At 36.7% G+C, this 14,791-nt stretch overlaps 1 protein-coding gene across 1 annotated transcript in view; it reads left to right on the top strand.

Moving 5' to 3' along the window:
* LOC108506145 (membrane-associated guanylate kinase, WW and PDZ domain-containing protein 2) overlaps nt 1-14,791 on the top strand; it is a 701,232-nt gene that overhangs the window by 647,450 nt on the left and 38,991 nt on the right. The window contains exons 13-14 of the mRNA XM_017832824.1: nt 3,922-3,963; nt 9,062-9,153. Coding sequence (XP_017688313.1) covers nt 3,922-3,963; nt 9,062-9,153 — 134 coding nt within the window. The remainder of the gene's footprint in view (nt 1-3,921; nt 3,964-9,061; nt 9,154-14,791) is intronic.

Genomic DNA, 14,791 nt, shown 5'->3' with positions numbered 1-14,791 from the left:
ATCTGCAAAGTGGCAGTGTGTACTTAAGAAGTCAAAGTAATAATTTAAGAAAACTGACTTGCAGGCATTCGGGAGTTGGCCACGGGTGCATGAGACAAATGGGTTCTGCATTGCCTGTGTGCTGTGTCAAACTGCTGCTTGCACAGCGCTGGTAAGGGCATTGCAGCATGGTCACATTTATTCTTCTCATTTTTGAAACTCCTGTTTACCTAAAAAGCATGGCTAGTACTGAGATGCTGAAATATAAATGTGCCCTAGTGCTAGTTTTGTTCCGTGTGTTTAGCATTCAACCAAGTCTGATCTAGAAAATAACAGTATGGAAAATAAATATTATCATCCCTGTCTTTCATAATTTTCCCTCCAGAGAATACCAGTGGCTCCACTGGTGCAAATAAGAATATCCTTATGTCATGTTGTGGGTGAATTGTGTTCCTATGGCTCTATCTTGACAGCAAAGAAACCTGCTATTTTCACCATTGATTTCATTTAAATCAGAATTGTGTCCCAGATGTTGTCTATTGCTTATCTCTTTTCACAAATATTATGCAGTTTTCAAACTATGAGTGTAATTTATTTTACACTAAACGTGCAGACGTACAAGCTTTTTACTATGCTATCTTCTAATAGCAAAATTAATCTTGGCTTTGCTTTCATCATAGAATGGTTATCAGAATTATTTGGGTTGGAAGGGACTTAAAGATCATCTGCTTCCTGCCCCCAAATCTTGATGTATAGCAAGATTCTTCAAAATGCACAGCTGCATCCTCGTTCTCCAGAGCACACAGTCGTCCCTATGGTGGAAATTTATTTTGGTTACAGTTATACACAAGTAGCAATTAAGAAGAATAATTCTTAGTTTTACTTTCCCAATTCTTGTTTCTAGGACAGGTTAGCTGAACTAAAAAAAAAAAATGAAATCAGCAAAATTACTGAGTATTTTATTATTCATTCAAGCTTACTTTATGGTTATTTCATTGCTATTTCACATGAAAGGCTACAACTACTCATGGCAATGCAGCTGCAGAAGTTCAACCAGAAGGGCTTCATATGGAGAATACAGAAATCTTATGTCATCATTTTAAAACTTTCTGCACTTTGAACGCCTGTTCATGATGGCAGTGTTGGGCAGTCTCATCTCTTTTTCCTGACCTCTCCAAAATTTCCTTCTGCTGCCTCATTTCCTGTGAGGTGGAGGCAGGATGGTTAACATATTAGAAAAATTTCTATTAAAAGTTTAGAAAATGTCAAAATTAATTTAGTAACAAATAAATGGAAGGTTTCAAATTGCCTTCTGTAAAAGTTAGTTTCCTATAAATACTAATTGACAGATTGCTGGAGTCTCTCAGTATTCTGTTAAAATTACCAGTTCAATCAGTTTGTTCTTAGCAGATAGAAGACACGAGGATAGCTGAGGAGCAGGACCAGCAGTCCTTCCTCTTCACTTGGAACTTGCTTTTCTGTAGAATCTTTGAACACAGAACTATATGAGTTTTGCAAAAAAAATATTTATTTCTGCATTTGAAATGTGGAGACCTTGCTAATTCAGTCCCTTCTTATATGCTAAATGTTCTACACAGTTCTTTCCTCTTTTGAAGTTCTCTGCTAGTTGCCAACAGCTTGGCTTGTCATGTGAGCACAGCTCTCTAGAGTTTATATTCTGTTTTTCAAAGTAAAATAATTATGTCAGTGACATAATCACAGTTATCCTGTACTGCACAGGTTTGATTCAATGTCTTCAGCATAGCACAGTTCCAAGTTTTGTGTGTGTGAAGTCCTACACTGCAATGAGAACACATGCTAGATGCTGAATGCTTGATTACAAGATGATAATTAACTCTCTTCATGAAACTCTACATGAAGCTCTGCAAGGCAGAGGAACAAAAGCCGTATCAGACTTCATCAGATTAGCTTTGAAGGAAACTACCTCATTGACAGGCACTTTTGCTTGATCACAGACAATAGTTCACAAAAAAAGTCACTGCTAACTTATTTAAAATATAAGGCTGTATGTCTTGACAGAGCAAGTCGTTCCCTAATTTGTCACAGTTTGAGCATGATGGTGTTTCTTTCACTTTGCTATTTGAGGCCAGTTCTGGGAGATATTAGGAAGACTGCAAGCAGAAATGGAAACACAGAATGCACCAATCTCACAGCAGCTCCAAAGAGCAATTCTAGCTGAGTGACCAAGAGAAAAAGCTTATGTCCTTTCAAAGCTAAAAGCTTATGGAGACTACCAAGATAAAATTGCTTTCTGTACATTAAAATCATTCTGTCTCTTTTAAGAATTCCATTAAAATCTTGAAAGGCTGTGAGTAAAAAAAATCATTTCTCCAAGTTTGCAGTGGAGCAGCATCAGTTTCAAAGGGTTTGGGTTTTTTTATTTTTTTCAGGAGTTATTCTGGTGGAATATTTTACATTTAGATAGCACCTCTCACCTGAAGGATCCCAAATCGCTGTACAAAATCTGAAGCATGTGAAGGAATTACCTCCTTTAACCATCAAATTAAAGATGGGTAGCCACCTATAAACTAAAACAACATAGCCCACATGACACAACTCAACTCAGAGGGGGAACACAAATAGAACAGGAACACCAAATCCAAGAGGAAGTTCCCATCCAGTGAACCTGAATTTGGACAGGTCATGGCTGCTATATAAATATTCTTACCAAAAGAGTTGTAAGACTTTCAGTGGCTTTCATTTCCATTTCTGGGAAAATGTTTTGCTCTAGAGCAACTAGTTCAGTATTGTCTCAAGTGAACTGTGAATTACTCAGCTGCTGCCATTACAGCCCATGCTGCCTTTAGGAAGCCGTCCACCAGAAGGCAGGTAGTTTTAGTCCAAATTCTTTCAAAGTGTTATGGAGCTTCCATAGAAGTATCTTACCACATACATTCACATATTTCCAGAAGACTTAGCCAAAATTGCTGGCCTACAATGCATTCTCTGTCTTCTTTCTTCCTGGAACTACCTACTTAGAATATTAAATCCACACCTGTCTTCCTTCTGTCTCAGAAAGATAATATTTACACGTCACTGTTCTACAAATGCTGTTTGAAAGACCTTAGCCTGTTTATACCATGAAATATCCATGGTATGATATTCCGGTTTAGAGTCACATGAATGCATTAGTGCTTTATTTGCCCTTTTGTTGTGGGTAGGCCAATGGATGGCCACCTCTGGTTTGGAATGTTTTGCAATTCACTCTGGATGCTGCCAAGATAATAAAAAAGAAATTCTTGTTCAGAATGTTGCAAATTCAGCAAAGGAAGCATGACTGAATTCAGCTAGGGACTCATTCCCAATTCCTCTAATGTGGGCAAAGTAGTGTTATCTGAAAACAAAACAGTTATTTGCTGCATTTTGCCTAGTGAAATACAAATACTTTGAAACCACCTGCATGAAAAGTGTGGTAAAGGGTTTTGCCTGCATTTACCTTCACATACAATCTGTTGTTATTGGCAACGTACATCCCTCTAGCAAACTTGCTCTTCTTGATGACAAAAGACATTTTGCAATTGTGTTGTATAAGGGCAGTGGTCAAGTCATCTAAACACAGCCATTAAACTTTCCCTTTTATTGCTGTACTTGAATAAGGACAAATATTGTCACTAATTTTCACAGTTTAAAACACACTACACACTAACAATTTTACCTTCATCAGAACCTACATTATGTTAAAGAAACATTGCCATCTTACCATCTGTTTGACTTTGCGTAGAAATAGATAGGTAGGTCATCATTTAGCAGGAATATTATATGTACCACCTAAAAAGTGACAAAGGAGGGGAGAAGAAAAAAAATGCAAGAAAAATAGAAATTGCACTTTAGTAATTCAAAACACAGCAGAGAAATTGATGCTGCATCTTTAAATAACTTGAGAAATGTATTTCATCTTTAATTCCCCATTTTCCTATTCAGAACAAGTGCTGCCCAGGACTGGTTTTCGAGCGGATTCCTCTGGCAAGTATTCTTCAGCCTTTGTTGTTCCGTAAATTAGTTGTCCTTCATTTTATGTTTTAGTTATTCTTCTTTCTTTATCATTTCTCCAAATAATGGCCAGTCATGACTGCCCAGTTACCATTTTATTTTGTAAGATTCTTGTGGGGTTATAGAATGCTTACTCTAAATCTTTTTATAATAGATTTGCATTTTGAAAAAGGAAAAACATTTCTTTTTCCTCAGTCAACTTTTGTGTATGTTTTAGTGTGTTTTATGTGTACTTTCATACATTAGTGTTCAATCTTTAGCATAAAAATGTATCTCTATAATTCATGCCCAAATCTAAACTTAAACAATACTTTTTGTAAAACTGAATTTAATTCTATTCCATAAATATGTCTTGGGCTGTAAAAATGTAAAAGCAAAAACTGTCAAAGTTGGGAGATTTTTGGGGTGTTTGAATCAACACTGGTCTTGTAAAATGGCAATGGACTTCTTAAAAAACCAACAACATTTGATTTCTCAGTGTGATTATGTTAAATGAACAGTTAAAACAGGCATCCCATACCAAAAAAAGGCTATCTTGACAATCTCATTAAAGTCTTTTCAAGTCCTGCACAGTTTGGACAGAGATCCTAAATTAAATATGATATTGTTCTGGTTTTACATACCCGAGCAGGGTTTATACATTGAGTAACTGTGTTAACACACCAATTCTTTTTTCTTTTTTTTTCTTTGATGATTTTCATACTGAAACCTTTGTTTGCCAGCTTTCCTCTCTATAAATATCAGGAGGAAATATGTATGGTTTTTTAAAAAGCTACTCTCATTGTAGACCAGCAGACCCATTACTGTTTGCAAGCTTTTCACATCTTTCAAGAGCATCCGAAACTCAGATGAAGTTATTGTAGTGTTGTGTCAATCACAATTCACAATTTCTAATTATTTATATGAAACAAAAATCTTCACCATCTTCATCAAGGGAGTCCTAATTAGTTTTTCTTTTTAGCAGATTAGTTGAGTACGCCTAGAAAGATTGTAAAATTATCACAGCAAAGCTCTTCATCTTTGCTTTAATTGCAATATAGAAGAGATTTAATAAAAAAATTCTATATCAACATTTACAGCATCATCCCAAATATCAGATTTAACACTGTAAAATCACATAGCACTTGTTCATCTTGACTCACAGAGGAAATCAATTCATTGTCTTCAGGGATATATTTTCTCAACACTTAAGGAACAATTGCATATACGTTAATCAGTGTCTAATTCACCTACCTATTCGGGTGAATACAGTACAGAAAGCTAGCTCAGAGTAGATAATCGCATCTTCACTTGTGAGATCTCATTATTGTTCAGTAACAATCTATTCTGGTACCATTACATTTAAAGTAAATTCCCTGTCATCCAGGAACCAGAATTTCCCCATGCTCTTTACCAGCCCCACTGTGCAGCAATGGTCAGATCACAGTTTGCCCAATACCATTCTAGAAGTCATGGGGGAGCCAGGTGATTTCATAACCTAGCAAAGTGAATTGGTGTGGTTTTTTGTCTTCTAGGCCAAATGATCAGTTAAGAAAGTTTTCATTTACACAAAAAGGAAGAAACTAAATTCTATAACTATAAAAAAAGAGAATGAAGTTACTAGCAGGCAAAGCTAAAGTTCTTGTTCTAACATAAATGTTTACGGAGGCAAGCAGGAACAGGGAACATTGTCATTCTGGCACAGGATACCCCTTTTATATGATCAAAAATGTTGACTTAAGGTGAAACTCTCCTTTTGATGAAACTGGTAGCAGACAGGACGTTAACATGTATTAAGTAGACAGGAAGGATAAGCTATGTTAGTTCAGTATTGGCTTGACTCCCGTGTCTGCAGCTTATTCATTTCTTCTTACTTGGCATGAACCACAAGGTGCTAATCTAAGTTAGCAAGAGAAAACAAAAAGACACATTTTCCATTATGAATTTATATTAACCAACAGTTTGCAGTACACTGCAAGGCACAGAAGCATAATTTTTCTGTAAGTAGAGGTAATTTTCTCTGTATGATCAGTTGAAAATCTGCTCCAGCAAAAAAACCCTTTGTGAGGAAAAAAAAAAGTACCAGAGTCCTAGAGAAGTAAGCACTGGAGGAATATCAGATGAAATGTAATCGTTTACGTGGGTAAGAACACTTGATCAGTGTATATTCAAGAATAACGAACTGCTGCCACGTAACAGTAGGGGCATCCAGTAAATCTACCAAGCATGAGCTCCTGTAGGAAAAGTACATATTAGTGAACAGCTTACCTGTCTTTCAGAATCAGGAAAAAAGGGATCTCAGTAGCAGCAGGGCTTTAGAACATATTTTCTATCAAAGATGAACTACCGATATGGAGATAAACTGAGAACCATGGGAAAGGAGTTTAGCAGAAGTTGGTTGCTCAGATTAATCTGATAACTGATTTTTTACACCAGACAAGCTTAATCCATTTATACTTCAACTAGAAATTTTACAAAATGCCAGATATAATTGAAACACTTTTACATTAGCCTGGAGAAGACAGTGCTTATCACGAAATGTAAAGAGCAATGGCTAGAAAGCAGGTAAACATTTCTACTAAAAGAACAGTTTCTGAACTGAAAGGCTAATATTATTGGAGAGCCTTGCATTAAATCTTCTGTCTTATTTTCATTAATGAATTAAGCAAAAAAAACAAGGGTATAAACCCGGTCCACCTTCAGAGAGGTAACCTGAGGAATCTATGGTGTAGCTGTCTCCAGCCCAATGCAGAGGTGGTCAGTGCAGCCAGTAGAGTCATACCATATCAAGCATGAAAGCTGAAATAACCAACACCACCAGCAGAGGAAGCAGTCTTGTGTACTAGTCAGTCACTGGAGATACTGTGATATTACTGCAAAAAGTAAGTAAATTTATGGGATGCAATCCATCAGTGAAAACTCTGAATGAAGCATGTGACCTAGGAACAAAGACCACAAAGAAGCTCAGGTACCAGTGCCTTCTTTGCCTGTGTCTTTACTAGTAAGGTCTGTGTGCTGTTTGCTTGCAGAGGTTTGCAATAACAGGAAGCTGGACTAGATGACCCAGGGATCCTTTCCAGTCCCATGTTTTGTTCCTTAGCGGGACAGAAAAGAACATTATTTTTCAAAAGCAGTTTTCAGTGGCCTGGTAAGAGTTGGCAGAGAATGGTTTCCATGGACTTCTAAGGAAGGTTCTTCTGAGCAAGCGTGGTGGCACAGTCAGTTAATCCAAAGGCTTCTGAGCTGTGTTAGAGGTCATAAAAAAGTATGCCCATATACAGTATTTTTTAACCTAAACCTTTTCCTGGCCAACCTGGCTTACCTATTTAATTCTAAATGGGAAGAGAAACAGTGTCTTTTAAAAGAAATAGTACCTCTTATTTTGGAGTCTGGTGCCAACATTAGTTTATCTACAAAGCTCTCTCGCTAGTGATAAGCCTCATCCTTGTAGGCACAGCAAATCAGGTAGAGATAAAGTATTTCTTTAATCTGAAAATTCCTTTGCCTCTTACAACTTGTAAACAATTTGCATTAAGTTAACATGCTGTACATGCAAAAACTTTATTTGTTCTTTTATATACTGTTGAGACACTTATCAAATAAATTGAAAAAGTCAGTATAATGAGCTGTTCAGTTCTCTTTGGGTTCTCAATATATGACAAGTAAGTTGGTAGGGAAAGGTAATACTTTTACTTTACCAATTGAAATATTTGTGGTTCAATCTCTTACCAATATAGATTGTTGAAATAATGCACTATGCTGCTATCTATAGAGGATTTTTAATTGCACAGTCATAGTATAGGACCAGTGCATGTAGTTCTGTATTTGTCTTTGCAAGACTTGACTGAAATAGATTCAGCTTTAATCCCAGACTAAACCTGGGATCTGCTCAATTCCACAGTTTATGAGGTGTTCACTGATGGCTCTGAGGGGATATCTATGAGAGATGCTGAAGTACCGTGTTTCAGCCATCTGTAGTCCCTCATGTCCTGAGGAAACAAGGCACAACTGGTCACACTATGAGCAGTTTGCTGAAATAAACCTACTCATCGCTTTTTGTCTCTGGGGGTTGGCAACAAGCTGACCAAAGCTGTCATAATACGTAGACCAGAGTGCGACTCCTAGGAATGACCATTCCTGTTAATCACTGTCCTGCTTTAAGTGATGAGCCTAAAGCATCTCTGAGCATGCAGACAAAGCAATAGTCACAATAAACAAGTTCTTAGTCCCTTAAATGCTTACAGTTTCACTTTGTAATATTTGAAATTTTATTCAATTATTATTATTTTTGACCCAGAACAATAGGTTCTTTCAAGTGAAGCTAAAGACACTTTTATAAGAAAATGTCTTTTAAAAGACACTTTGTTCCTGAATTGATATTTTCCAGGACAGAATAGATTTTTACAGCCAGGTTACATGGGCATATGGAAGCACAATCTTAAGGATTCAGAAAGCTGTTGAGACTTTAATTGGGTAGCTTTAAGGAGTTCAAGTTAATGATGCTAGCCTTCACTTTAAACCCTAAGACTTAGAGGCTTATAATGAGAGCTTTCGTCAAAACTCTTTATTGAGAGTATTACCTGAAAGTGAATACTTAAAAGCTACATTACATAAAAAGACATACTGCTCTATATCTGTGTTTGAAACTTAAATGACCTGTAATGATTTTCATCTTTTGCAACTTGGACTGATGTATCTCTATCTCCCATTTCAGTTTATTCTTTTTAGGGTTTAATGAACTGCAAGGAAAACACAAATTAAATACCAGAGGTGGATGAACAGCAGTCCATTATGCAGTCAGTTTTAGGAAGAAGACACCTTTATAGCCTCTATTTTGGACAGACTTTTCCAGTACTGTTCTTCTATGAATGTATTCTAGTTTGGTTTAGTGTATTCTACTGAACATAATCATCCTCCAAGAGATAACCTGCATTTTCAATTCTCTTCCTTGTCTGTGGCCCATTTGTTTCCACCAGCTCTAACCAGGATGCCATTAGTCATGTGCAATGAACACAAGGTGGGAGGGAAGATGGTGCAGATTCTCAAGACAAAGCCAATATGCTTTGCTCAGTGGGATTTCCCTTTAAACCAGGTCCCGATTACAAGGAGTTGGATGTTCACCTTCGGAGAATGGAGTCTGGATTTGGCTTCAGGATCCTGGGAGGAGATGAGCCTGGACAGCCTGTGAGTTATTTCTTCCTGATTTTCCTTTTCCTTCCACATTCTAAAATCTGTGTAAAGGTCAGAAAAATATTACTACATAGCTGAACCCAAATGAATACTGTGTTAAGGCTATAAGTAAAATGGCTTTTATTCATCCATAGAATAAGACAGAACTCTCAGGTTGTTCACATCTGAAAGATGTAACAGTAAATTAAGTTGGAATCAGAAGGCATTAAGGTAGAAACAGTGCATCACTCATCCCATTACTTCAGAGTGTGACCTAGCATCTCTTAATCTTGACTTTCCAAACCCAAGTTTAAGCAGAAAGTTTTAGAAATCAAATTATGTAAGACTATCTATAACCATGTCCAATGTAGGCAGACTGTATGCATAATATATGCATAAGGTTAAAAGATACTGTCAACAATGCAGTTTATTTCCAGAAACACAGAAGGTCCCACGAGGGAACAGTGGTCCATGTTGCAGGTTAGATGTCAACATCATATGATACATCAGGCATAAAAATAGTAGCTTTATACCATTCAGAGGGAGACATCCCTGTAACCAAATAACAGGTAACAAAACTAACATAGATTCACTGCAGGTGAAATAAATATATAACATAAAACATATATACAATTTTTAAAAGAAATGTTGTAGAAGCCCAGAGGATACGGGGCTAATGTGTGAGACATCACAAATATTACACTTTTTGATAAATTAATGGTATATGTAAATACTAGAATTAGGCAGAATTAGTACTCCTCCAGAAAAATCTTGATGATGTAACCATATTTTGGCAGCGAGGACTGATCCCAAGTCAATAATAATAGTGTTTTATTATCACAACCTTATGCACAGTCTGAGTCCTATGTTACCACATTTCTGACATAAGGTATAACTAATTAATAGATTTATATATTCCCTAGTTGATAGATTTGTGTATTCTGTATTCAAATGCATACAGAATAATATAGTTTTCATTTAAGCTTTAACATTAAACAGCACATGGCTCTGAGAAATAAAGCTCTTCTATTTTAAAATTTTCAACATCTGTCAAAGTACTGATAAATATTAATAGTTTACTGATGTCTCCTTTAAAAAGAAAAAAATACACTCTATTCTCAAAAAGGTGCTTCAAATGCTGATTGAAATGCAGATATTCTAGTTTAGAATGAGTGTTTTGGAATGATTTTCAAATATAAGTTATTATTCTACAGAAGGACTCCAAAACAACACTGCTTCGTCATCTACACTTGCAATAGATGTGTGCCTGAAGCCCCTCTGACATCAAACTTCCTTCCATGGAGCATGTCTCATTGCATATAAAATGAAGCCATCATCTGCACATTCTCCAACTAAGCATTTTTCCTGTCCTTTCTAGATAGCCCAGCCAGTATGGTTCTCAAAGCTCACCTACTGGATGAAGCCATTTTATCATTTTATATCTGTAAAGAAATGGCACTAGTGGAAGGCACTACCTCCAAGACCAGGTTGACTGGGGCTTTAAGCAGCCCACTGTAGTGGAATGTGTCAATGCCAATGGATTTCTCTCCCCTATCGCAGGGAGGTTGGAAGTAGATGACGTTTAATGTCCCTTCCAACCCAAACCATTCTATCATTCTAGAGCATTTGGAAATGACCCTCTACCTGCTTCAGACAATAGTGTCTAATGGCATTTCCTTTCTCCCAGGAAAGTGTCCCTGGCTACAAGGCTGCTCAGTATTCTGGGGAAGTCTCTCTTAGTGTCTTTAGTGCTTTTTTCATTACAAATGGATAATTAAGTAGTCACAGACTACTTAATCTGACTGACTCTGCAAATTGGAGGTTTATAACAATCTCATGGGAAAAAGTGCAGTTCAAATGCCTTATTTAAAAGATGATTTATATAAAATTGAATAATTTCAACCTAAAGAACTGAGAAAAAACTCATATAGAATACTCGATATACTGATAGTTATGAATACATGCCAGAGTTGTGAGAGACTTGAGTCTCTGCTCAGCAGTCCAGGTAGAAAAGGAATTTTGAAACAAGCCCTTTGCCCCACAGCTACCTGCATTATGCACTGAACTGTTACAGAGGAAAAAGGTCTTTCTAGTGTCTTTTCAACAAAGGACTGACCTGACTTTGCTGTCCAAAATCAAAGAGTCATAACTGGATACCAAGTGCAGAGATAAGTACCTTGTTGTTTTTGGAAAGCAGGACCAAAAATGCTGCCTTCTGTGAACCACCCTCTAAGACGCTTCACTGTCCTATTGAACAATTGCTCCCAGCCCATGCTTAGTCTCAAGGTTAATATCTCTATTTCAATGCTTGAAAATATAAAAACATTTTTTTCCCAGATTTTTCAGTCCAATGGGATTTATGTCTCCCCACAAACCGTCTTAAAGTCCTCAAGAGTTAATAAGATCCTAACTGGAGGCTGAGGATCCTAAGGTAAAAAGGCACCTCCTCAGAACTGTGTTGCAGTGCTGAATTTCTCAGTTCTCACTCCCTCATTGTTGCCCACCTATTTGTTTTCACTGATCAAATACATCACCAATAAAGAACACAGATACGCTCTTCTCTTTTTTTTAGTGTCCCTCTATTTTGTATTCAAAGTACAAGACTTCTTAACTGTTTTCTCCCCTCCACTGCTTCCCTGCTCCCCCATGGACAGCCCGCCTGCAGCCTCCAATTTCTTTCACCTCCAGAGAAGGAGAGGCAGTCTCCAAACCCCTGCTTTTCCTATGAAACAAGAACTGAGACACTTTGAAATTTTTGTTTCAGGTCTCCTGCTGTGCAGTCAGGTAATACAGAACAAAAGGAAGCTTTTGTCTTTGTGGTTTGATTTCTAAAAAGGAATATGGGTTCTTCAGCATAAGGCAATAACTTTTTCAAAGAAGCAGAATCCAAATAAGTTTTTTTAGAAGGATAATACTGGCACTATAGAGGGACTGTAGCTTAGTTTCATTCTAGTTGTATCATCTACATGGCTCCTTAGAAGAATAAAGTGCTGCTGAAATATTCCACTTTCCGTATTTGTAAGCATAAAGATGCTTTTGAAAGGAAATACTTAAATTGAGAAATTTCAAATCTCAAGAGTGTGGGTTGTGCCAGTTCCAATCACCTCTCAAATCTACTCATATCGCCATAGGTATTTATCATATCTCCCAGTAACTTGAGGATTTAGAGATAATCTGGCTCTGTTACAGTTAATTATAGTGTCACTGAAACATTGCAAATACACATAAATTGGAACTTTCCTGATGTTGAAAATTGCTGTCTCAAAAGGGAGATGTATTTTGGATACATTTGTTCAGCTCAAACTCAAAATCACAGGAACATGTACATAATTTTACTAAGAGTTTACCTTTTCAACACAGATGGACTGCAATTCTTCTCAAAAATGTCTGCAAGATGCATGTTTACATTCTTTGCATTATCAGTGCCAGGATACAGACACTTCTAAGACATAACAGATGTCCATTGAGCAAAATGTTGGTATAATGCATGGGAAGTCCTATTTTAGCAGTGATTGGGCAGAGTTCAGATGAATAGCTTTATTTAGACATTAGAGACATTAAAATTAAGTGAATCACACCTTTTATCTGTATCTACTTAATTTTACTATATGCCTGTGAAGCTACTGTGTCATACTCAGAGAAACTGAAACACAAAATCAAATAATTACCAAGAATCACAAAGAAAGCCAATGTCAAAACAAATTAACATGTATCAGTTAATAGAACCAGGCTTCAATTGCAGATTGTGCTCTGCCACAGTCTTCCTAATTCCAGTATTTCTCATGTTTAATCTCAAACGATAGGAGAAACTTTCCTTTTTCTCTCCAACAAAATCTTTATCGCTTACATGTCGTCATCCTTTTCCTCACACATTCAAAGCAATCTCATGCCAGTATGAAACTGCATTACAGAGGTAATATAATCCTGATATATATTTTTCCAATTTGTGTTTTGCATGTAGAATTGATAAGTATTATGGCAACTACTCATCCATGAAATGAGAGCAGATGCTGGATAAGAAACAAGTTCAGACACAGAAAATGAAAAAGTAGAAATATTAAGCTATTCTTGCTATTAAATATACAAGTAACAGATATGATGGCCCTCATCTTGACAAACACACCTGAAGTGTTCAAAGTTGGACCCTGCTACTTAGGTTAGGAGTCCACCACTGAAATGAGTAACACAGTCACATTCCCAGGTGGACATGTGAAATATCAGCAATAATTAATTAGTCAAAATTAGAAGGAGTTTTTGCACTTTGCTGTGGATACTGGTGACCTAACGTGCTGTGATTTGCATTTGTGTTTCTCCAAAGGTTAAATATGCACAAATTGTTCAATATTTTGGCAGACAATCACAAAAAAACTTAAAGAGCTCAATAAAACCAAAGGAAGAAGACTCTCCCTGTAATCTTACAAGCTGCAGAGGGCTATCACCCATCTTTTTGCAAGAGAACTAGGAAAAGAAAAATCTTTCCCAACTGGAAAGATTTTGAGAATACTCTCTGGACATCTAGCTAAACATAGCCTTGGAGAGCTTTTTTTCCTGTCCAGTAAAGGAGCATAAATACATATTTCATAGTTGGATTTTGCCAGAGCTTTGAGGTATATTCTTTCACTATTTGAAGAACAGAATGGAGAATCTGAAACAGTCTCTGTGGCCACTCAGCCTGGCGCTGCTTAACAGGATCCCAGAAACACCAGAAATCAGGAAAATGCTGCATCATGTTCTCTCTTTGCTAAGTTTTGAAAGTAAAAGTAAGCCAAAGGGAGGCTAAAAATTGGGGGAAATTCTCCAGGCTCCACATAGGTTTTCATTTAAACACTCTGCTGGGATATTTGCAACTGTGCAACTAAGACCACAAAAAAACCCACAGGAGCACCTGTGTGACTAGCACATCTAGCCTTTGCAGTTCATCATGAAAAGCAGTGCTTGATAGCTTTTTTCTTTTCTTATTTAAAGTGGATTGTCACACGGCATGTCATATCCATCATTCTATGCTCACTCTCACAGTGAAAAAGAGAAAGGAAAACTCGGAACACTCTCTGAATGCTTTAATATTCTTTCAAAGAAAGCAGGTTTTGTTTGAATCAAGCTCAACTGTTCTACCAGTTATTCCACAGGGAAAATATATATGTCTTCTTCTAATAAATTATGTGAAATTATATGTATATAAAATGGAGAAAATTGTTAAAAGTTTTTGGACAGGTTTTTACTAGTTTATACGTCCCATACAAATTACATTTAAATGTTGATTTGGAAAAACAAAGTCTGCCCAGAGCAAGCTGACATTTTTCCTCTTTTTTCCATTTTGTTAATCAGTCACTACCTAAGCAATTATTCATTCTAAGTAACAACATTTTAATATAGCACTTCTTTTCTCCTAAAGAGTCTGAAAGCAAACTCTGTGTAGTGGGGTCACTTCCACTAATGATCTCAGGTGCTTAATTTCAGGTGTTTAAATCACACAGCAGTGAAGAACCTTTGATAAGAAATATGTAGACTCACTAATTTTAAGTCAAAAGGATCCTTACATGGAATTAATGTTTAGATCTTCTGCATAATGTAGTCTATAACTCCACAGTCCTTAGAGATAGATTTTCTTGATTTGAAGGTATCAAGTAGATTTTCCTTAGATTGGGATTCTCAG

Source organism: Lepidothrix coronata, unplaced genomic scaffold, assembly GCF_001604755.1.
Source record: "Lepidothrix coronata isolate B3197 unplaced genomic scaffold, Lepidothrix_coronata-1.0 Scaffold207, whole genome shotgun sequence".
Lineage (NCBI taxonomy): Eukaryota > Metazoa > Chordata > Aves > Passeriformes > Pipridae > Lepidothrix > Lepidothrix coronata.
Note: the sequence above shows the minus strand (reverse complement) of the source record. Positions and strands in the feature narration are given on the sequence as shown.